The sequence below is a fragment of the Sycon ciliatum genome, chromosome 1 (genome assembly GCF_964019385.1).
Source record: "Sycon ciliatum chromosome 1, ocSycCili1.1, whole genome shotgun sequence".
NCBI classification, from domain to species: Eukaryota; Metazoa; Porifera; class Calcarea; order Leucosolenida; family Sycettidae; genus Sycon; species Sycon ciliatum.
This window is the reverse complement of record NC_088643.1, coordinates 80,287,737-80,315,661: the sequence shown is the minus strand read 5'-3', so window position 1 is coordinate 80,315,661 and position 27,925 is coordinate 80,287,737. Positions and strand designations below refer to the sequence as shown.

The 27,925-nt window shown below is 47.1% G+C and overlaps 3 protein-coding genes across 4 annotated transcripts; 1 reads left to right on the top strand and 2 right to left on the bottom strand.

Moving 5' to 3' along the window:
- Window positions 1–176: 176 nt before the first annotated feature.
- Window positions 177–10,670, top strand: LOC135805763 (ERC protein 2-like). 2 transcript variants are annotated; one of them, XM_065319852.1, is made up of 8 exons: window positions 178–796; window positions 884–1,086; window positions 6,523–6,554; window positions 6,786–6,919; window positions 7,470–7,571; window positions 7,947–8,049; window positions 8,680–9,192; window positions 10,556–10,670. In XM_065319852.1, exons 1-8 carry the CDS (start codon window positions 721–723, stop codon window positions 10,590–10,592), a joined length of 1,200 nt encoding a protein of 399 aa, XP_065175924.1. In that variant the 5' UTR covers window positions 178–720; the 3' UTR covers window positions 10,593–10,670. The 2 variants fall into 2 exon arrangements, with proteins under 2 accessions (XP_065175925.1, XP_065175924.1); XM_065319853.1 differs by lacking the exon at window positions 7,470–7,571 and having other exon boundaries at window positions 177–796.
- On the bottom strand, window positions 4,411–5,866 carry LOC135805764 (uncharacterized). The gene is made up of 3 exons (XM_065319854.1): window positions 5,728–5,866; window positions 5,172–5,462; window positions 4,411–5,024 (listed from the first exon to the last, which is right to left on the bottom strand). Exons 1-3 carry the CDS (start codon window positions 5,843–5,845, stop codon window positions 4,699–4,701), a joined length of 735 nt encoding a protein of 244 aa, XP_065175926.1. The 5' UTR covers window positions 5,846–5,866; the 3' UTR covers window positions 4,411–4,698.
- LOC135805762 (E3 ubiquitin-protein ligase MIB2-like) lies at window positions 10,602–27,925 on the bottom strand. Its single transcript, XM_065319851.1, has 19 exons — window positions 27,430–27,925; window positions 26,519–26,690; window positions 25,242–25,348; window positions 24,542–24,630; window positions 24,269–24,337; window positions 23,895–23,976; window positions 23,317–23,450; window positions 22,479–22,857; window positions 20,700–20,854; window positions 19,992–20,140; window positions 19,503–19,659; window positions 16,370–16,521; window positions 16,061–16,187; window positions 15,174–15,389; window positions 14,728–14,924; window positions 12,821–13,376; window positions 12,149–12,251; window positions 11,480–11,545; window positions 10,602–11,168 (listed from the first exon to the last, which is right to left on the bottom strand). The coding sequence occupies exons 1-19, from the start codon at window positions 27,638–27,640 to the stop codon at window positions 11,155–11,157; spliced, it is 3,135 nt and encodes a 1,044-aa protein (XP_065175923.1). The 5' UTR covers window positions 27,641–27,925; the 3' UTR covers window positions 10,602–11,154.

Sequence of the window (27,925 nt, the reverse complement as noted above, 5' to 3'; positions counted from 1 at the left end):
GCGAATAGGAGTAAGAGAGATCGGTTGTTGGACGATGTCGAGCCTGGGCTTTCCCCCCTGCTTGAAGCTACCGGTACACACTGACAATCACTGAATCATGAAGGAAAGACGCGCCGTCGACGATGGAATCCGAAAGGAATAGAAACGACAGTTACGTGGAGAACTCGTGCTACAGCTAGCTGAAGCTCCGAGCTAGCGCGCGAGGCTGGAGCTAGCATGTAGACCTACAGGCTACATGTGGCCATGTAGACCTACACGTAGATCTACCTGGATGGAGCAGAGAGATAAATGCATGAAATGCCATACGTGCGAGTGACGCATGCGCACTGCGCGAACATAAATGTACCTTTGAACCTTCTGCCAACCTTTGACCCCAAGTAAGAATCGTTGTCTTGCGGAAGTAAGTTATATTAGTCTTTTGAGCAGGGTCCTGGGGGATCAGGAGTCGTCAAAATACCGTTTTTGACTACTCCCTGGTTTTACCTGGTGACGGGTGTTGAGAAGGAACCTGCTTACTTCCGAAATCAGAGCCTTCAGATTCCTGTGTGAGTTCTGTCGCTTTAGCCCTTCGGCTATGTCATTGTTCGTAACATGAATGAAGTGAACGGTATGCTGATCGGGTTGATGAAAGCCGAGTTGCTTCTTTTCTTGAATTGAAAGGTGATGCTTGTGCATCGAAACGTAGCTTTATACTTGAGAACGAGTCAGTAAACCAGAGCAATGCTAAACGATCTCTTTGAGCAGATATTTCACTCTGAGGCGTCTTTCAAGGAGAGAATCGCCGAGCTAAAGCAAGGTGAGTCAACTCTTCGTGCCGCTGATTTAATGTTTCTGGTCTTTGCTAGTGATACTTTGTAGTGTGTGCTACGTCTTTTCTGGCCAGTCAATAGTCAGAGGCAAGCTCGAAATTCGTATCAAAAGGACCTGGACAAGCAATACGCGGCCCTTTTCCAGTCATGTCTGGATGGCGATAATACGTTGGTGGCAGCAAGACTTCAGAATAACCTGCAACTGAAAACTGAGTCAATCTTAGCCAGTCAACGGAAAGATCAGGAGAAAGAAGTGGACGCCCTGAAGGATAAAAAGGTAATGATGTTCATCATCCAGATCACATTTGCACACAATACGGTACGCTTTCCAACGGCCAAAGCTTTTTAAAGAGAGTTGGAAAGCTTGTGTCTTTGTGGGTAACTTGAACATTTGGGCTCATGCAAAATCGCACCGATGTTGGGTTTCCCCACAACTTTTTGCGTCAGCAAAAATGTTGTGCTGGATCGCATTCCTGTCACTTCGCAGTGGCTTTTCGTTGGTGCACTTTGCATCCCACCCTCCCACCCCTGACTTCTGGGTGTGTGTTTATCGATATAATTATCGTATTGGTTTTCTTATTGGCCATGTGGCTGTTGCAGTTACGACTGCTTTTCTTTTTTAGTAAAAAAAACGTAGGAGTGGTGTGTGCGTCGTGGGCCATTGTATGGTTACATACAGCTTCAGATTGTATGGCTAGTGACAGGGGGGTTGAGTCTGCAGGGGAAGAACACAGTGATCGAACTGAAGCTGGATGATGACCGTGTGGTGAGTGTGTGGGGTTTCGAGATGCCGTCCTGGGGCAGGGATGTCGGTCCTTTAGCTTGGACGGGTGTTGTTACATTCATTGTAACATTTTGTCGTTTTCTGTGTGTTTTGCTGTGCGACTACAGTAGCAGCAGTGTCTTGTGCTAATTTTTTCTTAGGGGCCGTCCCTAAATATCGATGTTTTTTTAGAGACGATATTGGTGCTTCTCTCCCTTGACCCCCCTCCCTCCCCCCAGAAGACGCACATGTACATCTAGATCATGGAATCAATATTTTTGGATGCTCATGAAGTGCCCAGGATGTTGAGGGTCCGGTGTAGGCGTGAAAATCCCGCCGCACTCACGCAATAGCTGCATCGCCTGGGGGGAGCGAACCGGGTTGGCGCTGCAGTGCTCACAGCCATCGTGTACTGGTGTAGCCAAAGCGGCTACGCTCGGGCTTGAATTTTTTCAAATCCTTGTTCAGACAGTGAAGACTGGAAACTCTTGTGGAGTTCGTCCGTGTTTGTTCGCACTGCCTCTACGTCTTGAAAAAGGTCTCCTGCAGGCATCGTTCGGCCGATTTCCACAATCAATAGCTCATTCTTTTGCTCTTGAAATTCGCCATGGGCGTACAGCTTCCAATTTTTGATTTTGTTCTCGTGTCGCGAGTTTTAGCTCCGCGAACGGAAGCTGGTTTCACATTTCTTGTATAGCCATTTAGACGTCCGCGTGCAGGGATCGGCGAAACTTCAGATATTTACATCGATATTTTTCTGATGCTCGAAAAGACGCACATGGCTCAAACCCCCTCCCCCCCCCCCCCCCCAGACGCACCAATATCGTCTCTAAAAAAACATCGATATTTACGGACGGCCCCTTATCAGGCCCTATGCGTACAATTATTCAAGAAAAAGAAAAAATCAGGAAGGAGATATAATAATATCTATAATAAAGCCATTGCCGAGCCACCGTGCTCACAGCAGAGACTTCTGTGTGTGTTATTGTTGTGAAGTGGACCACAAAGACTCAGTTACAATTCTCTGCCGGGTCGCACCGTACGTATACTGTCAGTGTTAGGCTCCGGCGGATTATGCTCGCGAAATCATGGAATTATGCTTTCATGGATTCTCACATTATGCTCGCAAAATCCTCATATTATGCTTTGGGATGCCGGGATACTTATACACTTTGTTGTACTTATTACGCCTCAAAGTTCGGAAAATTGTGCCTTTTTCGTACTTGCAAGTGGCCATAAGTACAACAAAATGTTACATGAGTATTCCCATACCAAGGTGTCCATGCATGCTAGAGATCAACATCACGGGAAAAGAGAAAACATTACTTCTTCTATTCATTAGTTGACTTCTTCTGTAAAAAGATTTTTTTATTGCCAAAATAAGTTTGAGTTACCCTTGAAAATTTTCATGTTCAACTGTCTTCGTAATGAAGTCGTTATACTCGTCCAACCGATGTCACCCTCAGTGGCCTCACCCTGCGAATAATCAGCTCATCTCTCCAGTAGTTCCACCTCTCCTTCCATCATGACCATACACCAACTAGACCTCAATTTTTCATGAGAATTATTAGAGCAATATCCATATCATGGCAGCCAAAATCCAGAGGTCATGACTTCGTAACGTGCATAATGTACCGGTACATGTACGCGGAGTTTTGCGGACTACCCGTCACTACTAGTATCTCGTCCGCCCCGGGATACCTGATAAAGACGGATTCACTCGCATATTCTGCTACAGTACTGTATCAGTGTGAGAAAGAGCTTTGAAGAAGACGAGCCTGAACATACAATACTGTATTGCCAAGATTTCTACCCTGTTTTTCATTGAAAACACTATCTGCTTGACCTCCGAACCCTTTACCATGCAGACCATCAGCACGGATCAGGTCACTGTACACCATTGTGTGGCCTACATACTAGAACGGTGGTACAATCATGTAGTTATTCTCCTCAGGGAGTCGTAAAATACCGGGAGGCGACACGCCACACATTTCACGATCCGAGGATTGCCGCACTCGACCCGCGAAATTTGAAGCGTGATTGAAACGTCGTCGTCATCTTCTTTTTCTCAATTGTTTTTGCTATATGCTTCGAGGCTATTCTGGATCTCCAGAGCGAAAGCTGGTTGTTTCTGATACGTACCACGCATTACCTTAGGTTGAGCCGTGGCTTTTAATTTTTTTTTGGAAGTTCACTGCTTTGGAGACGACGGAATGTCAAGGTAAGTTATTCACGAAATGTACTCAAATTTGAATTGAGTCAATGCGAATGACACCCTGTTTTCGGAATAGTTCTCCACTAAACACACCATGCCCATGGCCCCTTCATGTTGTCCAAGTTCCATTCTAGGTTTGTGTGAAGTTTCGAGATGAAGTTCGACGATGTACTCACCTTTCCATGGAAGGGAAAAAAAAGTAGCATATCAAACAGAATCCATGCAGTATTTGATGCCACTATCCTCATTCTTCTGCATTCAAAGTGTTTCACATCTATATGGCCCATGAACTGCAAACAATATTTGTCATTTCTTAACTGTTCATAGCTGTTCATAACTGTTCTGAACACATTGCCTTCAGGAAATGTAAGGCCGAGTCGCCTCACCGACTGAGCAAAGTTCTCTGCGACGAAAGTCACACTATCGGCGAATGCACTCAAGGTGAATACCCGTCAATATCCTGTATACTGCTTGTACCGCTTATCACAGTAGCATACACACAAGCACACATACACACACACACACACACACACACACACACACACACACACACACACACACACACACACACACACACACACACACATGCATGCTCGTGCACACACAAGCGCAAAATTCACATATCACTGGTTCAGTTGTTTTTATCTGTGTCGTATTTTGTCTTATACAGAGCTTCCGAGCCACGCCGAGTCACCTGACCAACTGAAGAAGGTTCTGTGCGACGAAAGTCACACTATCGGCGAATGCACTCAAGGTGAATACCCTGTGGACTGCTTATACCACTTATCACAGAAGCACACACACACACACACACACACACACACACACACACACACACACACACACACACACACAAGCGCAAAATTCACATATCACTGGTTCAGTTGTTTTTATCTGTGACGTATGGTGTCTTATACAGAGCTTCCGAGCCACGCCGGGCCACCTGAATTCTCCAAACAAGGCTGAAGGCTTGTCACGGCATCCTTGCCAAATAAAGGTATAAGCTGCAGCAAGTTGTCGTTGCGACACCTTGCTCCTTCCAGCTCACGCCGCACGGCCACCAAGCACCAACTACCATGGTACTTTTCAGCAAGGTGAGACAAATTGTCAATCACCGGTTCGGGGGTGGCTTCAGCAGCTTTGGATGGTGCTATTGACGCTTTCCTGATAGCAGCGGCAGCCGTGGCATGCAGGTAGCTTATCAGATTCGCTAGCACTGCAGATGTAACTTCCAAATCTGAAGAAGAGAAAAGAAAAAGACAACATATAAGGACTGGTGGTTGCAGAGACTGTACTAGTATTCAAAAGCCAGCGTTTGCATACCTAGTCTGCATACCTAGTCAGAAGCCAATTTTTTTCCAACATGCATGCAAAACGCATTGACCTTCACAATTGATTTTCACTTCGGGAATAGCTGTTGCGATGACGGACAGCATTTGTTGCCATGCTTGCGAAATATCAGCACCCTTGCATGCCTTCAGCTGGCACACTTCCTGGCGTAGCAGATTTGCAGTACCTGATGCCTTGTGTAACCGTGTCATAATAACATGCAGGAATGACTCCGTCGCCTCAGTAACACTCGCCTGTCTCATTGTCAGCAGTTTGCAAATTCCATGGATCACTGCACCTTCCATAGGCCTGTACACCATGATGGCACTACCACTCTTACATCGATCTGCACATAGACAAAGTATGGTTTGAGGATGGAGGTTTACATCATCTACGGTGATGATACATACTAGGTACACACGTAAATTTTCAGGACTTCAATAAATATCCTGTCACAGTGAACAGACAATGCATCGTGGGCAGACTAGGATGAAAAGGATGGTGTCGACCACCTAATTTATCGGGTCAGTTCGGGCACTTAGGTATGCTACAGATTATACATTCGTGTCCACAAGGAAGAGACAAAAAACATGCAAACGAAAGAATCTCACCTGTAGCCCACAGCTGAACATCCCCACAACTCAGGTCACCAAGTGAATACGTGGCGTCATCTACATCTTCCACGGTGGACTCATCACTTTGGCAGTCATCTCTGTCAAGCTCCATCATCCTTTACTTCGAAGGCCAAGGCACAAAGTATTATTACTTAGAAAAACAAAACGAACTGCTGACACTGGATTCGTTGTGTGCAGGATAATTTTATTGAGTTTTCAAATTTTTGGGACCAAACAGCGAACGCGTCCTTTTGCATGACCTGCGCCGCTTTGACCTCATGGGAAGTCCCTCGCCATGCAGCGCGTGAGGTCTCAGCACTCGTGCCCGAGCTGAGGCAATCATCCGACGCGGTTGTGCATCTCGTGTCGCCTCCCGGTATTTTACGACTCCCTGATTCTCCTACATCCGAAAGGATGCCAAATTATGCTCCAAATTTTCAACCACCAAATTATGCCGGCATAATCCGCCGGTGCCTAGTCAGTGTGTCACACTTTCCATAGTTTAGAGCAAGCCATAGTGCATGCCGCGACTACAGGAAGTACACTATACCTGTATACCGAAGTTTGGCAGTGCTGTCGTCAACATGAAGAGTCTCAGAGTCGTCTTCATTTTTCATTTAGACTTTATTTGAAGGATTCTCCAAAAGTAAATGGATACTTATCGGGGGAGTTTCCTGGAAGGGTGGATGAGGCGAAAGTCTTTGTACTTTAATTTTGTAGTTGTGGAGAAGACCGGCTTTTAGTTTTAAATCCTCAGGTAGGATGCTTTGTTGTTGGGTTCATCCGTTGCAGAAAAGCCTGGAAGAGGATGATGAGTCAATGCGGTGAGTGTCTTGTTGGGTCTCACGTTTGATACGAGTTTTACATTGAGTCAAAATGGATGTGAAACTGAAGTCGAGCCATGTACTCGTATGATAGTTGTGGAAACACAATACAGATCCGCCCCTCCCCTCCTGACCCAAACTTGATTTATTTTATGCTAGTCTAGAGACTATCATCTTTATTTTGAGCTGTGGGCACCTTTCCTGATACCCTTTGATCCTTTTTTTCTGCAGCCAGCAGTTTGTGCTGGAAGTCAATGCCTTCTACACTGCACATGACCTTATGGGTGAAGGGAAAAATAGCAGGCTTGCGCAGACACAACATGAGCACACATCTCTTGCAGATGAAGTTGAGCAGCTGCAGCAAGGTAGGTGGCACGGACTATACGGATCACAATATATGTAAATCGGCCGGGGAGACGACACACACCATTTCAGGTACTATGATCTTGTGTCGTCTCCCAGTGTATGCCCTGGTGTGCACATCATGACCATAGCTTAACATGAGTATAATTCATACGCAGCTAGCAATTCCATAACTAAAAGAGCTTGCATAGCCGTCAGCTGATCGTGCACATATCTGCTGGACAGTGCTTACAAAGTTGGGTGTTATTCCACTATCTTAGTGTGTGGTGTGCGTGGGACGTACGTGAGAGTGAACACGAGAGTAATCGGAAGGGCTCATCATCGGACATAAAACCCGACAACACAAAGCCTGCTTGAAGGTACAAGCAACTTCCAAGTTTCAACCGGGTGAGTGCACTCACTAACGACACTGATTAGCAGGTGTGGTGGCTCAAAAATATATCCACAGGTGGATTTGCATGGGTTGGTTTTGGCTCGTTTTTTTTTGTTGTTCCAAAAAACCTGTTGCTATAAAAATGTTTTTTATACGTCCATTTTCTATACCAATTTCAGAAGTCGCTATTTTGGAAGCAGAGCATCAATTGAGCGATCAACTGGCAGCTGAAAATGTGACAGTTGAGGAAGAAATCAAGAACTTACTTTCGCAACGAGAAGGTCTGGGAGAGAGGGGGGGGGGGGGGGAGTACATGTAAGGGAGTGTGTGAGAGACTGAGGCCTGCCAGGCTGAGAATAATGAAGAGTAGGAAAGTGCAACGCATGCAATCCACAGTCTTATTCTTTTTGTGTGTTTCCATCTATTGTCCGGCAGAGGGCCATGGTTCTTTTACGAGCAAATACATGAATGACCACTATACATTTTGAATACGGATGCTTGCAATCGCCATGAATGACCATACATTTTGAATACGGATGCTTGCAATCGCTTGACTAGTACCATCGGTATAAGTATGGTGAGAGGTTCAAGTTCATTGCGTTCAGTCATTTCAAGTCTTTTGTTTGATTCTTTGTGATTGGCTCCGACACACATAGAGTTGAACGAGCATATGCAGGAACTACAAAACTCGATCAGATGCCACGAGGATGAGCGGAAGGAACTCGAGGAGCAGTCGCTAAAAAATCCTGAATTTCAACGGTACTTGCTGCTAACTGACTGCACACTTTGGGTTCTTCTTTCTATTTCTGGAGTGCAGTGTAGTGCGGGCTGGGGGGTCCTCAGTATAATCATACTGATACAATATTATTGTATCATACGGAATCATCTGAGTCTTTGTCTTGCCAGCTTCCAATGCTTTCTTCAGCTATCAGGTACCAGTTTCACTTGAAACTGTAAAAAGGAGTGATTTTACAGAAGAATAGCCGGAACAGCTTGAGAACTCATCTTCCTGCAGCTTTTTCAAAGTCGCATCCAGTGGCAATCATCAGGCAACGGATGTGATTCAGGGGTTATTAGCATGCGAGAATTCTGCAACCATTCGGCATGACTGTACTGTAGTATAGTTCAGTCGCAACAAAATGTAGTTTGTACTAAAGGAAACAAAGGGTCGGTTTTGTTTGGGTTATAAAACACAGACATAGACAATGGTTTGCTATATACCAAATTTGCAGTATCCGAGTTTGTTATGCGGCGTGGAGTCGACTGTATTATCACTTTAAAAACGTGCTCCAAGTAAACATGAAAATGGCACACCTTGTTCTTACATAATGGATGTACTGATCATCGGGATGTACTGTGTATTTCCCTCACTTCTCCCATGGATTGCAGCCTTCAACAGCAACTGGATGCAGCACAAAGCGAGCGCTATGAATCTCTTTGCAAGGAGCTGAGCAACGAAGTGAAAACTCTCCAGGATACCCTGGCTAAAACTGGCAAGAGCAATAAAGACCCAAACAATGCAACTCCAGTGCGCAAACATCAGCATATCGCCAAGGGATCAGCCAGCATCAGCCATGTTGCGGGCCCGACACCATCATCAAAGAGTGGAGGAAATACTCATCCCAAATCCGTGGACTCTTTTTCCAATATTCGATTGAAGACTGCATACTCTACCAACACACGTCCGGTGCACGAGGCCATCACATTCGACAGCTTTTGGAATGATGAAGAAGAATTCAATGGTGATGATGACTTCCTAGATGAAATTGGTGTAACAGAACCGGCACCACAGACAATGGCATCAAGAACAGGAAAGGAGGAAAGAGCAGCAACTTCCGGTTCCATACCATGTCGAGGGAAGCAGCAATCCGCTTCTCATCGTGGACAATCTTCACTGGAAATGTAAGCCTTCGAAGGGTGACCGACGACTTCATTTCCTTTCCTCTTCTGCATGGGATGGGACATTCGGATTGCACCCCCATACAGGGCCTGCTCTAGACATTCAACACAGCCCGGTCAGAGTGTACCTGGCGCATGCAAGCCAGCCGGGTCAAGCCGGGTCAGATCATCCGGCAGAAAAACAACCAAAAAGCCTGCTAAAAACGCAGGAAAAAAGAAAGGCGAATTTATTACCGGAAATCAGAAATTTTAGAGAACAAGGCGAACTATCGAAGTCCGCAAACGTAGAAGGTAAACGACAAAGCGTGAGTTCTTTTTCTCTTCGCTGCGGGCTCCATTGTCCAAATCACCAGTCGGCTGAAAACTTGCAACTGTGTCAAAAGCTATAGCCAAAGTTACGCTTTTGACTGCCTGCCCCATCGACTTTGAATGTCCTGACTTCCTGCTCGCCGCTGGCCAGATTGCGCTCAAACCAGTTGACCCCAGTTGATCCTAGCCGAGTTTCTGTCGCTTGTACAAGTAATTAGTTGTAGACTGTGGTGTGTACGAGTTGCGCTAGATTTGCAACAGATGGGGTCCGCGAGTCGTAAAATACCGGTATTTTAGGAATCCATTGTCAGTTTGAGACATTTTTCAGCCGGGTCAGACTGGACCCGGTGTTATCTGTTCAGCCAGGTCGTGCAATTCCCCAACCGGGCGCGTGACCCGGCTCTCCAGCAGGCCCTGCCATAATAAGAAGGCTGTTGAAATTAAACAACATTGCATGGGTTTTCAAAAATGATGAAACATTTCACAAAAATAACAGCACAGTTGTTTATTTCGAATTTCAGAAGTTTTGACGGAAAATGGGTTCGAGAGTAGGTATTTTGGCTTTGACCAGTTAGTGGCACGTGCGCGCAGTTACACAAGTTTCATTTTAAACCAAGGATGTACAGGTGGTTCCTGGGTGACAAGTACTGGCAGCAGTAGACAGTTTGATGTTCACACGTTTTTCTGAAGAGATCTAATTTTGAACTTCGGCAATGAAACAATCATCAACTGTCTTCGGGGAGGGTAGAATTTCTGGCACATTCCGGAAAGGATTGACGAGCAAGATTTGTACAACTGTTGTGGTATTGCTTGGCCATTCTTCCTGGGAAACAACTTTAAATGATAGTGCAACTGGTATACAGGCCTGTATAGATATACCCTGGGAAGTTAGCTTGAACCGATTGTTTCTGAAACTGGAAACAAACAACCGGTGGAGATAATTAACGGAATTGATCCTTTTAAGGCATCTTCCTTTTACGTTTAGAAAACTGATCATGGGATTGCTCACCCTCCAATTTCCTGTTCTCTGTCCCCTGCTATCTTTTCTTCTTTACAGGTATCCACCTATGGCCAAGAAAGTGCGGTTCCACTGACTCATCTCGTTGCCTGTGTACATGTAGTCCAATTTTCCGCGTCATTTTGAACATACAATGTAGAAAGAGCATGTTTCCGAAAGAAACAACATGTGCACATATGGAGTGAAAAAGAAAGGTATTGCAAGCAAGGAGCAGTCAATACGTATATAAACTTATAAAGCAAGCTTGAATTCAGGAGTGGAAGAACTAGTTCAAATAGAAAAGAAGCAAGTGCAAATAATATATATATATATATATAAACAAGGGGGAGAGGGCAATGGAATCGGTTTAGAGGAGGTTTCTAACTGATCAAGGGGATGCTCCGCACCTATTGATTTCATAGAACAGGTGTATGCATGTACAAAAGCAACACTCTGTAGCAGTGCGAAATGTTTCTTCGTAAGACAAAGCCCAGGTACTATTCTGTGCTAATAAAAAGGCTCAGAACACTGGCTAACCTGAATGCAAGATGATAAGCTGCAGACCACTGAGAATGATTGCCGCTTCAGACAACCAAAATGACTACTACTGTAGCCTTCTGCTTGCTTGAGAGCGGCACTGGAAAATTTGGAGATGTATGTTACAGCTTAGAACCTGCATTCCGGGACCACAGAGAACAATACATGATGACGTTGAAGCAATTGAACCAGATCAGAATTACAGAGGTAGGAGTGCGTGAACATGTACCTTCTACTACATATCTTGTTAGAGAGATTACTGTCATAGATATTTCAAAGTCGTTTCGTGACACTTGTTGTTTGCACTATATTGTGTTTTACCAGCTGCTTGTCTAAAAGCACCGTAGTAGAGTAAACACAGCAGTGAGAGTTTGCAACATATCATTCAGCAAACTCATAAGTGATCAGTACTATAGTTGGGGCTAGTTAGTTGTACATTCTCCTTACCATTGTAGTACTTCTCACTGACTTGCGCACGGCACTCCGGACATTTCGTTGCACGCTTCGCACAGTCTGCGTGATGAAAAGAACAGCGCACACCTTGGCAAGCTATGCATGTGCATCACAGCAAAGTACCATCTGAAGCCAACAACCAGCGCCCCCCCCCCCCTCCACAAACATACTTTTCGCCGCATTTTTCATTGTTTTCTGCCGCAATTTCTTGCGCAAGTTTTCAAGACTTTTTTCCCCAAATTCCCGCAGGGACAGTTTTTGTTGCTTCGACCATGCACAACCTGATCTCGGCTTAGGTGGTAAGCTACACGCATGTGCACGGAATAAAAACACTGTACCGGGCAGGCTCACAGATTCGCTGAAAATCAATGAAAATGAAGAAATTCCAAAGTGTCCACTGATAACGCTAGATTTGCGAAAACCTACGGAAGTCACAGAATTTGTTGTGGCTGCGGAATCACGATTTTCGCGGGGGCACCCAGTATACACACATGCCCAAATGAGGAAAGGCCATTGAACAGCATCGCATACATGGACACAAGCATGGCTAGAACCAGTGGTGGCTTTGTATATGTTGTATTTTGTACTTATTCAACATTTCCTGGCTCGCCAAACGACTGCCAATGACAAATGAACGTGAAATGAAAGGTGACATAGTCTTACCCACACAAAGGCTGCAGTGGTTGCAGGGCAAGAAGACAACGGCTCCAAGATCACTGTCGCACAGCAGGCACGTCGTGAGAGTTTTCTTCCCATCAAGCGCTTTCTGTGCATGTCATACGTATAACAGGGAGTCAACAACAAGTCTCAGTTGCATCTGGCACCCAGGGGCCGGTGGGGGAGAGAGTTCCAGATAATTTTATCACATGTTGTCTCACTTGCTGGGCAAAGGGTATGCAGCACACATGATACCTAGACAACAAATGACCATGTAAGTCAGTCAATGCAATTACAGTGCAACCGAAAGTACAGAGTACATGACATTGTACTGATCACTATAGACCAATGATCAGTCAACACAGGTGCAGATGTACCGGCATGTACATGTAGATCCATGGTTTGGGTCTTGAAGCTTGAATGGGCTGGTCTTATAATCCAAGTGGTCGCTAAACACAGTTACTGAAAATTGTATAGCTGGACATTGTGAAAGGTGTTAGCATGTGGATAACAAGTTCGATCAGACTTATACACCAATCAATTGTGTCAGTCTCACACTGGTGGTAAGCAGTGGAATCTCGGCATACCAGTGGAGATCCACAAGTCATGAGACTATGGGCCGGAAGTAAAGTAGATCTACAATACAGGGAAGTCAATGGACTGGAGTATTAAACCTACCATGCATGCCAGGCACTTTTTGGCACGTCCAGAGCACTCATCGCACAAGCTGACGTGTGTACATGGCAGGCAACATACATTTGCAGGACGGTCACATACTGAACACAGTGGCTTGTCACCAGTACTTTCTGGAGCACTTTCGGCGCCATTATTCACTGCTGCTGCCGCTGCTGTTGCATCGCCACAGGCTCCATCGGTAACGCCTTTAGTTTTCTGGTGACATATGTTCGAGGTACCAATGGTGTTTATATCGGATGATATGTTGGTATTCACAGCTGTTTTCCTCTTTGCAGGGACAGGCTTTGTAGGGGATGATAAGTGCTGAGGTGAGGCAGTGGCTGATGATGATGATGCCGATGCTGTGCTCTGTGATGGTGTTTGCCGTGTGCGAGGACTGACTGGCGGGATGTTCCACTGCTCATTGGAGGGCGTCGGTTGTGGCGGTGTAGTGTCAACAGCACCAACGCGAATGCCGTCTCCAGTTGTCACTCGAATGCCATTGTCATCGTCACAAGATGCCCGGACTCGTATACCGTCAGATTGTGCCTGTGGTGCGCTGTAGCAAAAAGTAAAATGAACATTGTCACTTATTAGACTGGAAAATCACATGGCAAAACAATGACACATTGTGTAGTGAGCAGGGACTGGTGGATTTTTTACAGGCTTGCTGGAGTTTGAGATACTTCTCATGTGCTCCACATGGCAGTCATGACTCTGCCAAGTTTCATTCAAATTGACACTGGGAAGTGTGAGCTCCAACAGCCAACTTCCTTTACACCATTATTATGTCCAAAGCTGCTAAATGTAAGTCAATATTGATTAATTTTGTCATGACTCAGAGGTGGATCCAGGGGGGGGGGGGGGGGGGGAGGGGGAGGTGGGAAAGTTGCTCGCGCACGTGCACCCCTCAGGTTTTCAAAAGAACACAAAAAAACAAAGGAGAAGAGGAAGAAAACTGTGGCGGGGATATTTCTTCTTCTCAGTCCTTTTTATGGTGGCAGGCCTTCATGGAACAGTCTACTTATCTCCCTGTGACTGGCTGGGAGTAGACCTTGGCTAATACAGTACTACAAATGATTCCTCGAATGCTGTTCCCATTCTTTTTTTCCGGACACCAAAAATACTTGAAAGATAACGGACAAAATGCCAATTTCTGCCGTTTTTCTGCCCGCACTATCCGGTATTGCTAGTCAGGGGTGTCGGAACCGGTGATTCAATGAAATATGGGCTATTTGGGCCCAGTTTTCCAAAAATATTTCCCGGGTGGGCCCCCAAACCCTCTGCCTTTTTCATAGCCGCACCAATGACAATGTACAAACCTTCCGACACCGCTGCCAGTCACGAATTGAATACCGTACTGGCAATATATGTTGCCGCGTAACGCGTAACGCAGGGGGGTGCGGCGTAACGCGCGACCCGGCTAGTGCGACAAATTTTCGTTGAGTTCGTAACGCGCGTCCGGCGGGGTGCGGTGATCTTTTCATTGCAGTTTGCACTGCACAAGAAAAAATGATGCGGCAAAAGCAAAAAAATGATGCGGCAATAGCAAAAAAGTGATGCGGCAATAGCAAAAAAAGGACTGCGGCAATATAGAAACTAATGTAACGGCTCCTGTGCGACTTTGCATGTAACGCCCTGCGTGCGGCAAACATGTGCCAATGTAACGCTTCATGGCCTCACTGCGGCAACATATATTGCCAGTACGGTAGTATTTTACCTCATACTTGAACCAATATCGTTTCTGGGGTCAATGCATGCTGGAGCGCAACTTACAACGGAGAAAACAGCACTTATCCTGTAAAAAGTTTTCATGGCCAAAGTAGTTCGAGCTACCTAAAGAAATTTTTCATGATATTTGCTGCACCCCTCAGGCTATAGCCCTGGATTCGCCACTGATGACTACTCACTGCTTTCTCTGGTAGACGCGAGCACACTGCTTGATGTGCACAGCTTGGCTTTGGTCTTTCAGGAAGTCCAAGGCCGTTTTTCCCTTCTTGTTGCGCATGCTGAGATCAGCACCGTGCAGGGCTAGATAGCATGCTATTGCCACCCAGCCGTCCTTGTCAATGCTTTGACGGTCAGATATACCCATGGAGGCAAGCAGCTGCAAGGAAGCACGGCACATGTAATGTAGCAGACAAAATTAGTATCATGCAACAACATGGGAGAGATGTGTGTGTGCACTATCATATCTATTACTTGTAGTACTTCGAAGTACTATATAATTTTCTACATCAGCATTCCCAATCTGTGTTGTGTTCCCAATCTGTGTTGGAGTAATTGGATGGACTATTGTGTCCGGATCATGCACCTTCTGAGAATCTTGTTTGTGATGACTGTGTGCTATACTCACAGCAGCACGCAAAATGGCCTCCTGTCCGCTGCGCGACGATTCGCCGCTTTGGAGCAGTGCAAGGTGCAGCGGAGTATCGCCATCACTGTCGGTGGCATTGATGCGCGAGCCGGATCCGACCAATAGCTCAATCATGGCATTGCATCCATCATACACCGCTACGTGCAGCGCTGTTTGACCGCCCTTCTTTGCAGTAATGTTCACATCACAGTTGTACTACAGGAAAGCACATAAAAAGGATAGCATGGACGTTTTCAGACACATAACCGTACCATCATCACTGAATGTCAATCAACTACAAGTACCCAGACCATAGAGTCAAGGACATCGCAAAAGAAATCGTGGTGGTGTGCTCATGTGGGCAGGATATACTAGGCTACATGTGTGCAAAGATGGGCACCTCCCTGCACCCACTAACAGTGAATACTGGTACGCTGGTGTACCCCGTGAAGCCTGAGCCTAGAGGCGGCTGGAATTATGTGGTAGAAGATGATACATGGACACCGTAGCAGATGGCCATGATCACCGTGAACATCCTTCACAGTGGAATTGAGGCGTTCGTGGACATCAGCTCGGAAATATACTGGAGACGTAGAATCCAGGGGAACAACATGAGACCATAGCGCCCAAGCTAAGTGTGTTCCATCTTGACTCCGTACACGGCAGTTCAGTGTGATCCGTGCTCTATGCGACACACAATTGCAGTCAAGGAGGCTATGCACAACCTCAGCCGTAAATTTTTGCAATGGCATACAGGGCATGCGTTGGTTCAGGGAGCGGGCAGCCTTGGGTCGATGGACCAACATCGTTTCACATTTCATCAGCCCACGTTGTCTTTCTCAATTAAAACAGCAGTTCTGGGTACACCGATGCTAAAAAGTACATACCTGCTCAATCAGAACCTTGGCAATTTCGGTATTCTTTTCCTTAGTAGCAATGTGAAGGGGAGCGACACCTTCATTATTTGTCACATTCACCAACTTCCGGTCATAGCGGAGGAGCTTGCGAACAGCTCTGCAGGCAAGAGATGATGAAAACAAAAGGTAGGAGACATCATACGAGACTGCTGCGTAATTCAGGGTAAGCTTTCTGCAGTTCGTCTCCGAAATCATTGCAGCTAGAATGAGTAGTAAACTAACACGCACATGCTACTTCACAACACAGATATGGACTATGTACTAGTCGAGCCAACTGACCCAAGGCTTTCCCGTGAACAGGCAATGTGGAGGGCGTTGGATCCGTTGTCAGTGCTCTGGTACACATCAACACGATGCTCGAGAAGAACTTCAATGACATCGGGCTTGTCTCTGAGGATTGCAACGTGAAGTGGAGTGAATCCATCGTTGTCCTGCACAAGCCATACAAACAGTGTAACTTATGAGCACCGTCGTATACCGCCGTGCCATCACACTGGCAATCATTAACTACCATACTCGTGAATGTACTGGAACATAGCCCTATCCACAAAACCTTCCAATAGGCTTTCACCAGGAACTGACCAGCTCATGTAGTTGCAGTACCCAAACTAACTAAAACATGGGTTGCACTAATAGTACGGGGGCCAGGGCTGAAAAAGTGCTTCAAAAAAAGTTTCGTTCCGACTTTTAGCGCACAACAATTTTACACCACAGAGTCATAGCGGGGGGCAATAGAGCCATGAAATCTAAAAAAAAACGCTTCGAAAAGTGAATGGAAGGTCCCGAACAAGGTGATTTTGTCCTCCACTCGGCCATTACGTGCAGTATGCCCTGGAAGTTGTAAAATAATGACTTGTCAAGATCGATGAGACTTCCCTACACAATCCCAGTGCAGGCCCGCTGCACAAAACTTCAGTCCTGGTATTGTTGACACGCAGGTGATGGTTTCGGCACCACGAAGGGCCCGGGCAACAATTTCGAAAGTGGAGTAGGATGTGGTATGTCCTGACTGACTGGGTCAACTCTCTCTCCTCCGATCGACTTCCGAGTCAGTCCTGGTATTGTTGACACGCACGTAGCGGTTTCGGCACCACAAAGGGGCTGCACCTCTAGCACCAACAATGTGAGTTTAACGACGGTAATCTGGCACCATCATCCATTATCAAGGCTAGCTTACTCATGGACCGTTGTCTTTTGCTTGAATGCTCGAATGCCATGTACATATTAAGTGGCCTGGAAACAACACATTGCACGAATGGAACCGTTGTGCAGCCGAATTCAACAGGCACTGCAGCCAAGCCAGCCCTACCTGCCATGAGTGCGACAAAAGCGAAAGCGGTCTGTGTTGGTAATTGAAGAACCAATGCCGATATTAGCCATCCCCGCCCGCCTGAACCCAGCTTCTCTGTCGCTGCCTGACACTGCATTTGTGCACACTGCAGGAGTTCATATGGATGCTGCAATGACTGACTTTGTGTGGAAGGTGTCCCGGATCTCTACAGATGGCAATATTTTCAAGCCACATTCCATTGTCGACAACACCTCAGTTAGTAAGGAGACTCGGCAAACTGTCCCGGTATAGACAGCCTTCAATGTACTTGCTACCAAGAGCAGCGTGCCGCCCAAAGCAGCTATTGGTTACTGCCCGCTGATCAATGCATCGCCAACTGAAAACCTAACCGTGTACACGTTGCTGTGCCGTTCCGTGGCGATGGCCCAACAGGCCAATCTACCATTTACCATGGTTGTCTTGGACCAGGCTATCTATGCAAAGGCACTTGACATTGTGCTGCAGAGACCTGAGGAGTTCCGTACAGTTATACTGCGCATGGGCGGCTTCCACATCACTATGACCCTCCTGTCCGTCATTGGAAAGCGTTTCATGGATGCTGGCTTGCTAGATCTGCTTGTTGAGGCACAGGTCGCCGGCTCAGCTACAGCTTCTTTGGCATTGTCAGGAAAGCAATACAACCGTGGGGTTCGCTTCCATACATTGTGGCGGAAGCTATGGATCGTTTAAGGTGGCGCTCTTTCATTGATTCTCTGACTGATGCTGAGCTGGCCAAGCTATCATCGGAGCAAGTGATTGACGGTTTTCGAGAGCTCCAGAATTGCATCTCGGATGACAATGTCAGCCGTGTCACGCAGTCTAGCGACGTTAAGTCCTTGTATGAGATGTACACAAGCTTCTCCTCACAGCAATCTGAAGGGTCGCCAATGTTCAAGTTCTGGTCGAGCTACATATCAATTGTGTCCCTGTTGCTGGACTTTATCCGTTCTATTCGTACCGGTAATTGGCAACTGCACATGTCCTGCCTTCGATCTATCCTACCCTGGGGCTTTGCATCATGTGACGACAGGCACAATTACTCCCGCTACATGAGCTACTACTGGCTCCAGATGCTTAGACTCCATGAGGCTTATCCTGCTGCATTGCAGTATCTGACGACCTGCTGCATTGCAATATCTGACGAATGGTGGGTTTGCTGCGTCAAGAGACTCAAGCTGTCTTCCACCATGCAAAGACGCTCTGGTGAAACACACCGCCAGAGCTAACTATCAAGCTGAAATCTGGAGGAAGTCACTGGAGGCTCAGCCTGACATACCCCCTCCATTCACTGCTCACCACGGGTGGAAACTAGTGGACGGCAAGCTCCAGGTTGACTGGTTGTCCCTGGAGCCTGCTCCCAAAGCCCTGATGGAGGTTGTTAAATGCGGCTGCAAAACAGGCTGTGACGGAGGCCGCTGCTCCTGCAAAGCACAGTCTTTGCATTGCACTGACGTTTGTGGATGCAGCGCTGCAGATAGCTGCCAGAACAGGGCCAGTGATCTGGGACCATAAACTGCCACTATAGCATGAGATTGAGTTTCAATTACGTGCATCTACATTACATACACATCCATGGACAATGTACATGCAAGAGTATTATGCTTTTTTACATTCTTTTCTGGCATTCCTGCAGTCTGTATATAACCCAATGGTTTTCATTCCGTATCGTGTTAACTTGATTTGAGTCATTCAATCGTTCTAGAACATTACTGTTGGCTAAAAACAAGAAAACAGTAGTTGCTATGTTGTTGCTATGCAGTTGCCATGGTTACCATGCACTAAACTTCAACGGCTAATTTCAGCACCTTCCATCACGTTTCAAGGGTAAAAAAATATATCGTTGAGCACCTTGTGGTCCCCTCTACACCGGTTGAAACTCTCAACAAGTTGTGCGCTCTCAACTGCAACGAAAGTAAACATTGTGGGCACCTGGCCCCCGTACTATAACACAGGACTGGGCACAGCGTGTGGTTCTGTCCATGCCAAGAACCGACTCCCGCTAGAATCAGTCAACAACCTGCAGTTGCACACATTACGGTATAAAAAAAAGTGATGAGCTGGCCAAGCTAGTACTTGACCAACCTTCAAGCTGGTAGAAACGCCATGCCTCACGAGTACCCGCACACATTGAATATATCCATTGTGGCATGCTATGTGCAGTGCGGCTTGGCCTTTGTTGTTGCGAGCGTTTGCATTTGCACCGTGATCAAGCAGGATGCGTGCACAGCTTGATTCATTCCTGTATAGTATCACAGCAATACACAATGTGACTGCTCTAAGGCTAAGAAGCAAACATATGACAACACTAGATGGGATTCATTTCTTCTGAAAGTACAATACGCATCTGTAGCCTCATTTCATTCTCATCCGCTCTCCGGAACTCCCTATCATATGGCACAGTAAGTGAACATGCCTCAGTGTGTACCAATTCAGTGTGATTCTTTGCAAGGTAATCATCGTAGTGCAAGTACACGCACCTTCAGAGCCCTTGCAAGCTTCAGCAAACGAAATAGAGCAGCCAAAATCAATCATAGGCATCGCTAGAAGGACAACTGAACCGGCAGTGCTTACCCGGCAATAGCAAAAGCCAACGCCGTGTCTCCATCGTTGTCCTTCAACTCTGTATTTGCCCCACTGTCCAGCAGAGCATTGAGACAGCCTGTTTTACCTTTGTACGCTGCCACTTGCAATGGGCATACTCCATTGTGCGTCCGATTTATCTATCGTCGAGCATGGAGAAGGCATTCACACAGTGTCTCTAAATACTTGCTAGTCTCAGGGAATCTCACACTGTCCACAACAGCTATGGCAAGAGAGATCCATCTTCTGATAGCAGTGCATAGCCAAGAGTTTAAAAAATATAGAACATTGCCATAGTTCTAGAGATAGCCCAAGGGCAAAAAAGAGCGAACTACAGTTAGGATTCAGCAATTAACTTTCACTGGCAGTGCGAACCTGCATGAATGTGGACATAGAGTCAGCATTAAATGGAAGCAGTGGTGTGTACAGCACTGTCATGATACCATAACAAAATACTTAAAAACTGTGCCCAGGGCATATTTTCGTCATTTTGGATTACTTGTTAGTCCTGAATGAACAAGTTGAATGCTCTATAAACTGGGCAGATCTTCACCACGTTTCTATCCCGCTAGACGGCAGTTGTGAGTCATTGGGAGCAGCCATCTTCTCCTATATGTTCAAGCAGAACTAACACTTCAGTGTTTTAATAAGAACAATCAAGGTTTCAAGTAACACAGTTCAAAGTACTCCTAAGCTTACCACACTTCGATCACTTTTCAGCACTTCTCGGACTTTTTCCGCATCACCCTCGGAGGACGCATTGTACAGGCGCACAAAGCCGCTATCACCGGAATCATCGCCACCGCCATCCGGTATTCCAAGCAGTCTTCCAAGCATTCGCATCATTTGGTCACCTGCACGCAATGATCAACATTGAGCAGTACAGGCATACAGCACAGTCCAGCGAGTCCCTACATAATCTTGGTGCTTCACGAACCTTGCAGAAAAACGAGCTCACTTCAATAAGAATGTAATTCACTTGGTAGAACAACAGCTGGGGCCCTATAACAGTTATGCGCTATATACGCTATATTTACGCTGAGGACCGTTGGCCGTTCACAACGTTGTTGCCTCCAAACCATCTATTTCGCAAGCCCGCGCTGGGGATAACAATGTGAAGAAGAGGTTGGCGCGACTTCGGCGATACTTGGGGAATTGTGTGTGGCTCCCTACATGGTAGCTCGCGCTTTTCCTGCCAACTTGAATTCTCACTTGACTGACTGACAACTGGTAATTAGATGGTTTGGAGGCACCAACGTTGTGAATGGCCAACGTTCCTCAGCGTTTGCTCAGCACCTCCATAAGCGACGCTGACTCACGCTGCTATCTGGTGTTCACGAGGTGTTTGTCGCGCTGGAAACGGAGCATCTCTGTAAGTTTGTATCCCTGGTGATGGTTTGGTCTGAAGAGCGCTATATCTGTGGTACTCTTCAAACACCGTCAATCTTCCTCAGCCGACGCAAGCTCAACTGATGAGGCCAGGGTGAATTCCCCGAAACACTGTGTATTGAGCAGGGAGTGGTGCTTTCTTGCAGGTTTGCCAAGTGGAAGGTTTGATGGACTTCTCGTGTGCTCTGGATGGCAGTCGTGAATCAGTCAAGTGAGAATTCAAGTCGGCAGGAAAAGCACGAGCTCCCACGTGGGGAGCAACACACAATTCCCCAAGTATCGCCGAAGTCGCACCAACCTCTTCTTCACATTGTTGTCCCCAGCGCGGGCTTGCAAATTAGATGGCTTGGAGGCAACAACGGAGTGAATGGCCAACGGTCCTCATCGTTCGTTCAACACCTCCAAGAGCGACACTGACTCACGCTGCTAAGTTATCTGGTGTTCACGAGGTGTTTGTCGCACTGGAAACGGAGCTTCTCGTGTGCTCGGGATGGCAGTCGTGAGTCAGTCAAGTGAGAATTCAAGTCGGCAGGAAAAGCGCGAGCTCCCACGTAGGGAGCAACACACAATTGACTCAACTAATGAGCATTTAATACTTCCCACTATTTTACCCACATAGGGTGAATATGCAAAGCTTTCAAGTGCAGCAGCCTTCACACTACAGTATTTTCACAACATTGCGTAAAAGCCACCGGTTCAACTACTGTCGTGTACATGGAAATCCAGTCAATTGACCGGGGACGGCGCCCTCCGCGCGTACAGAACGCTGCATGCAGACTGCAGTGCACATGTTGATCCGACCAGCGCGCTACAGCGCATAAATGCATGTGTGTTCCGCTTACCCACGGCTGCGTAGCCAGCGCCCTGGGGCCGCTAGACGTGCGACCGGATTTCCATGCCCACGACAGCAGTACTGTTACTGCTCAACCTGTCTATCTTACTTGCAAGCACCCTCAGCTATCTCATAGATAAACCCTGTCTATCTTACTTGCAAGTACCTTCAGCTACCTCATAGATAAACCCTGTCTATCTTACTTGCAAGCACCCTCAGCTATCTCATAGATAAACGTATGATGTCTAAGTCCTTACTGTCATCGCTCTCCTTCAGTGTGCTGCTGTCAACTGCGCCCCTTGAAACGTGAGTCAGACACCTTGGGCTGAACGTCCAGGACTGGCCATTGGAGAAGCGAACACGTGCATCTCCATCACTGTCTATGTTCACAATCTGCCCTACTTTACCGAGGACACCGGCCATGGCTTCATTCCAACCACCATGGCCGCGTTGATGAAGTACAGCCTCTGCCTTACTGGACGTCACTCGGACACGATCACCCACTCGTTGGACAGCCATCGCCTGCAGTGCTGATAAGCTGATTTGAAAAGACCGGCCCAGGCCTGCGACGTGAACTTCAACATTCGCACTGTTTCGTGTGGGGAAATTGCGAACGCGACCAATTAATCCCGGAAACTGCAGATGTACACAAAAGTGACTCCGTGAGCTTCGGCACAATCTTGCATTGTGAATGCATTCGCATGCCCATCACTTCTGTCCTGCAAACTCTGAGATCCCCCCCCCCCCACACACACACCACAGCACATAAACAGCAACTGCAACAGAAGCAGCTGCAGTAACAACGACAACAACAACAACAACAACAACAACAACAACAGCAACAACAACAGCAACAACAACAGCAACAACAACAGCAACAACAACAACAACGACAACGACAACAACAACGACAACAACAACAACAACAACAACAACAACAACAACAACAACAACAACAACAACAACGACAACGACAACGACAACGACGACAACGACAACAACAACAACAACAACAACAACATTTTAAAACAAAGATTTGAAAGCACAAAAACAGTCTGTAACCTTGCACGGAAGATTGAAGTGTTTTCAAGTTACCTGACTCATTCTGCTGTCCCAGCTACATTCTGGCGTTCCGCTCTGAGCCCGTCTCAAGCTGTCCAAGCTGGTAGTGATCTTTACTGGGTCACCAACTGAAAAGGCGCCACAGGTTTCACTGCTGTAGTGTTTACCTAAAGGTCGTCAAGGAACACAAGTGACATTGGCAAGTCATTCGGCCAAGCCATTGACAACCACACTTTAGGTATGGAATATGTAGTTTGACATAGTACACCCAACTAACAGCTAGCCACACTAGACAACACTCGAGCACACGCACGAGCACCACCCCCCCCCCCCCCTCCCAACCTTCACAATAGAATCACATGCCCCCCCCCCCCCCCCCCCCCCATCTCACTCTCACCCACTCCGGCACCACATTGCCCAAGCTATTCGCAAACCGAGTCCATAGTTGGGCCGATGGAAGCAAGGCCAACGGCAATTAGCATAGCAATTGCACTTCTGTAGCATGCTTCAAAAGCAGCAGTATAATCAGAAAAACACAATCACTATGATTCGGAAATACTATTGGCAACGATCAATTGGGATTATGTACAATATGTGCTAACATTACATACCAATTGCAGCTAGATGCTCCGGATAATAGTACAGAGCATCACTGTCACTAGAGCTTGGATCCTGGACTGCCTTAAGGTCAACCTTCATGAACATAGCAGCACACAGTTATACTTTATTTTGCACAACAATCGCATATGGAAACGGAGACTGCCTTGATTTAGGCTCTGAGGACTGTGGAGAATCCATGAACACAAAATACAAAAAAATACAAAATCATCAGTCTCTCTTATACTGATAAGGCCACCATCTCAGTGTGGTCCGGGCTAGCCACTCTCAACATGGGGCAAGAGTCCTAAAAGGGGGGATCACGGCAAACAACCAGCTAGAATGTTGAATGCAAGCACTTGGCAAATTGAAACAGGTGCGTACTCACATTTCCTTCGTAGCCAACACGATAATTGTTGGTACCGCCAGCCGCCCACGAGATTCTTGCAGCATCCATCTGCCGAACATTAGCGTTACAGGAAAGTAAAAGTCATCAGCTCAATGCCATGCCTGTATGTATTCCCAGCATTCATTGCCCTTCAAAAACTCCGAAGCTGAGTCTATTACTGCGGCATTTGTAGACAAGCCGGGAGAGGCTGTCCAGCTGGGATAAAGACAAATCAGCAGATCAACACAGCTAAATACGGACGAAGAGATGTACCTTGCCAGTGGAACCATCCTCGCTCCAATCCCTGACGGCCAACACCTTTCCTTGTCCTTTAACACCCAGCAATGCACCCAAAGGGCCACCTACAGGACAAAGGGTAGAATGCAAAGCGTGCACCGTGCAATCTGCCAACACTGGATAATGGTGGGAGTGCAGGATACATTACCGTATTTCCCCGTAAGTTAGTTCTCCCCAATGACTTAGTACCCCCTATAAAACGCACTTTCCACTGCCGAGGTTATCACCCCGAAAGACAGTCCCCCCCCCCCCCCCCCCCCCCCGAAAGATAGTAAGTTCGTACCTGTCCTACATGTACAGACACCGTACAGTACATACATCATATGCACGGACACTAGAGTTGCGCAGGCTTCCCACTGCGTGTCATTTACCCCGATAAAAAAGTACTCCCCGAAAGATAGTACCACCCCTGAAAGTTAGTAGTCATGTGGCTGCTAAGTTCGAAAGTTAGTACGTACTAACTTACGGGGAAATACGGTAGCACATTAGTACATTGGTGCCAGATATGATATCTCATACATCACGCCACAAAGTAAATCCACATTAACGTGTGCGGCCAGTTAGAGTCACCGCCGCATACATTTAGCCCTCCCCCCTTCCCCCATAAGTTACATCCTCCCGCCCCCCCCCCCCCACATAATATACCCCTAGGCGCCAGCCATTCGCAAGCACATACCGTCTTGTGGTCCCCACTTCCAATCCGGGCCGCGTGCAACCACCGCACCTGGTACAATGCCCAACAGCTGGGACCGTGAAGAGGATGTGCGCCTGGGTGTCAAAATCCTGAGGCAGTGGAAAAAACAAAACAGAACAAAACAAAATTAATAAACATGTGCAGCCCAAATGCAAAAGGCAGTTGGGACTAGCAATAAAAGGGAAAGAACATCTTTGAATGGGCAACCCATCTGGGATATACTGGTAGCAATGGCGTTGAAATCTGAAAGACAAGGTTATGGCTTGTGCAAAAAATGATCACAATTTTCTATACTCTAGTAACTCTACCCCTGTCACTAGATGCCAATAATGGCAAGGACTGGTCCATCCTCCAAGCTTGGTTTACCACCCCATTGGCACGGGTGTGTAGGCATCATATCGTTGTGACTTTTGATGGCTGCTTTATTCTCGTCTTTTTGGAGGGTTGTGCATTTCAATGCTACCTGTACAGTGTGTAGAAACCCACTGCCCCCCCCCCCCCCCCCCCCCCCGGCAATAGGTTATCATTAGGGCTTGACAGTGCTACGTCTCTATGGATCCATACACGTTTGGGTGGTTTTCCTTCACAGGAGGGTGAGACATCCACCGGAAGTGACAGGACTGGGCCCTCCCAGTGGAGGACCCACTCCGGGCACAGAAAAATTCACACTGCAAGGGTCACGGAGGGTGCAACACCGCAAGGGTCACGGAGGGTGCAACACAGCAAGGGTCACGGAGGGTGCAACACTGCAAGGGTCACGGAGGGTGCAACACGAAGAGCCTACACGCTACACACTGTACTTTAAAGGATTGCTAATGCCAGAGAGGGCCAGGCCAGAAGGCGCTATTAGTCATTGCTAATGCCAGAGAGGGCCAGGCCAGAAGGCGCTATTAGTCATTGCTAATGCCAGAGAGGGCCAGGCCAGAAGGCGCTATTAGTCATTGCTAATGCCAGTTCACTTACATGTACCATGTTTTCCGGAGTATAAGCCGCACCCCTGCACCCCTGCACCCCCGCACCCCCATTTTCTTGCCACAAAATGCAGACATCTGCCCTATTTATCACGGCTAATTTGATCATCGGAGTATAAGCCACTACCCCTTTTTTGGGCAAATTTTGAGTGTTCAACGTGCGGCTTATACTCCGGAAAATACGGTATGCCATCACTTTCAAGGCCGATTATTGATACGTAGATAGGACAACACCACCGCCATGTTGATGGGATGGCATCAGCATGTACCGCACATGCACAAACCCACCATGGCCCATCCTTCTCGTCGATTCGGTAGAACTGGTGTGCCTTGTCGTGCGCGCCCTTGTGAAAGCACCGGTTGCACAAGTCATAGTCGTAGCACACGGAGCACTTCCAGCGCACACCCGTGACGTTGTCGGAACGGCAACAGTCACATGTTATGCCACGGTGTGCCACACCTGCAGATAGCAGAGTTTAGACCATATCAAACGCATAGACCTTCACAAGCAGGTCATTGAAGAACAGATGAGTGCAGGATTCTGCACCCTAAAAACCCTAATTTAAAAATTTTCACAGGGGGGGGGGCATCCCCCGGACCCCCTCCAGCTGGACCACCTCCAACGGCGGTGCTACACGCCTGCACAAAGCTTGCAGTCCACAAAATCATAGATACATTTTATGATTTTATACTCGGATGGTGAGCCAATTAAATAACTCGTAACAGTTTGTCCTCCTTTTTCCCCATACATTTTATAGGAAGTCAGTCTGTCATCTGTCACACTGTCAGAAATGTTTAGGTAAAACTGGAACTGGCCTCTGAAATCAGAGTTCTTCATGATTACTGCAGCAGTAACCAACTTGGGTATCGAGTGTATTGCTACCTTGAAAAAATGATACACCATCTGATCATGAATGAAAATGTCATTATCACTGCTAGTGCCCCCCCCCCCCCCCCCCCACACACACACAAGTGCCCACAGTCACAAATTGAAATTTTCATTTCAGTTCTACAGAATGATAGTTTGTTTTCGTCTTGGTGTCTCAGGCAGGCACACACACACACATGCAGCCTACGTTCAGTCCTCCTAGGCTGTCGCTAGATTATAACATCCTGTGCCTGTGGGCCATGGGAGAGGCGCTCAGGAGGAAAAGACAAGTGTACGTGTCGCGTTCATTGGACTACTCTACTCTACTTACCGCCCGCCGCGTTGTCGTAGATACTAATGTCGTACTTGCCATCGGCACCGCATCGGTAATTAGCCGTATGCCCGTGGTCCCAGTGCACCGACACCCATCCCTGTGATGCCGTGCCCTTGAAGACTGTGCCCAAATTGCCGGACCTCTTGTCCTGACTCGACCATTTCCAGTCAGGACCTCGGACAACCCGAGTGCCGACTCGGACGGGCATTTTCTCTATTATTAGACCGAGCGACCTGCTGAGAGAATTTCAGAACTAGTTGTGCGTGGTGCCACGCAATGCGTTGGTTCTGCTCAAGAATCACAGTACTCGTAGCTCACGAGCGAGCTGATACGATTTGTTTTGTTTGTTGTCCAGCTTTTCACAAACTTACAATAGTTCGTTTCCTGGTACGGATTGGGCTGAATTTGGGGCCGAAATGTATTGCTCAGCGTGGCCTCAACTACTGTCTGTAGATGTAGACTGTCAAGATGGTCCAAGTGTCACACGCACTTC

Coding starts and splice junctions, on each gene's coding strand:
- LOC135805764 (XM_065319854.1), bottom strand. CDS start 5,845: ATGATGGAGCTTGACAGAGATGACTGCCAAAGTGATGAGTCCACCGTG. Junction 5,463..5,727: donor TGTTCAGCTGTGGGCTACAG/GTGAGATTCTTT, acceptor GTCTATGTGCAG/ATCGATGTAAGAGTGGTAGT. Junction 5,025..5,171: donor AGTGAAAATCAATTGTGAAG/GTCAATGCGTTT, acceptor TCTCTTCTTCAG/ATTTGGAAGTTACATCTGCA.
- LOC135805763 (XM_065319852.1), top strand. CDS start 721: ATGCTAAACGATCTCTTTGAGCAGATATTTCACTCTGAGGCGTCTTTC. Junction 7,572..7,946: donor CTTACTTTCGCAACGAGAAG/GTCTGGGAGAGA, acceptor CGACACACATAG/AGTTGAACGAGCATATGCAG. Junction 8,050..8,679: donor AAAAATCCTGAATTTCAACG/GTACTTGCTGCT, acceptor CATGGATTGCAG/CCTTCAACAGCAACTGGATG.
- LOC135805762 (XM_065319851.1), bottom strand. CDS start 27,640: ATGCCCGTCCGAGTCGGCACTCGGGTTGTCCGAGGTCCTGACTGGAAA. Junction 26,691..27,429: donor CTACGACAACGCGGCGGGCG/GTAAGTAGAGTA, acceptor TGCTATCTGCAG/GTGTGGCACACCGTGGCATA. Junction 16,522..19,502: donor GCGTTTCTACCAGCTTGAAG/GTTGGTCAAGTA, acceptor TGGCTTGTGCAG/GACAACGATGGATTCACTCC.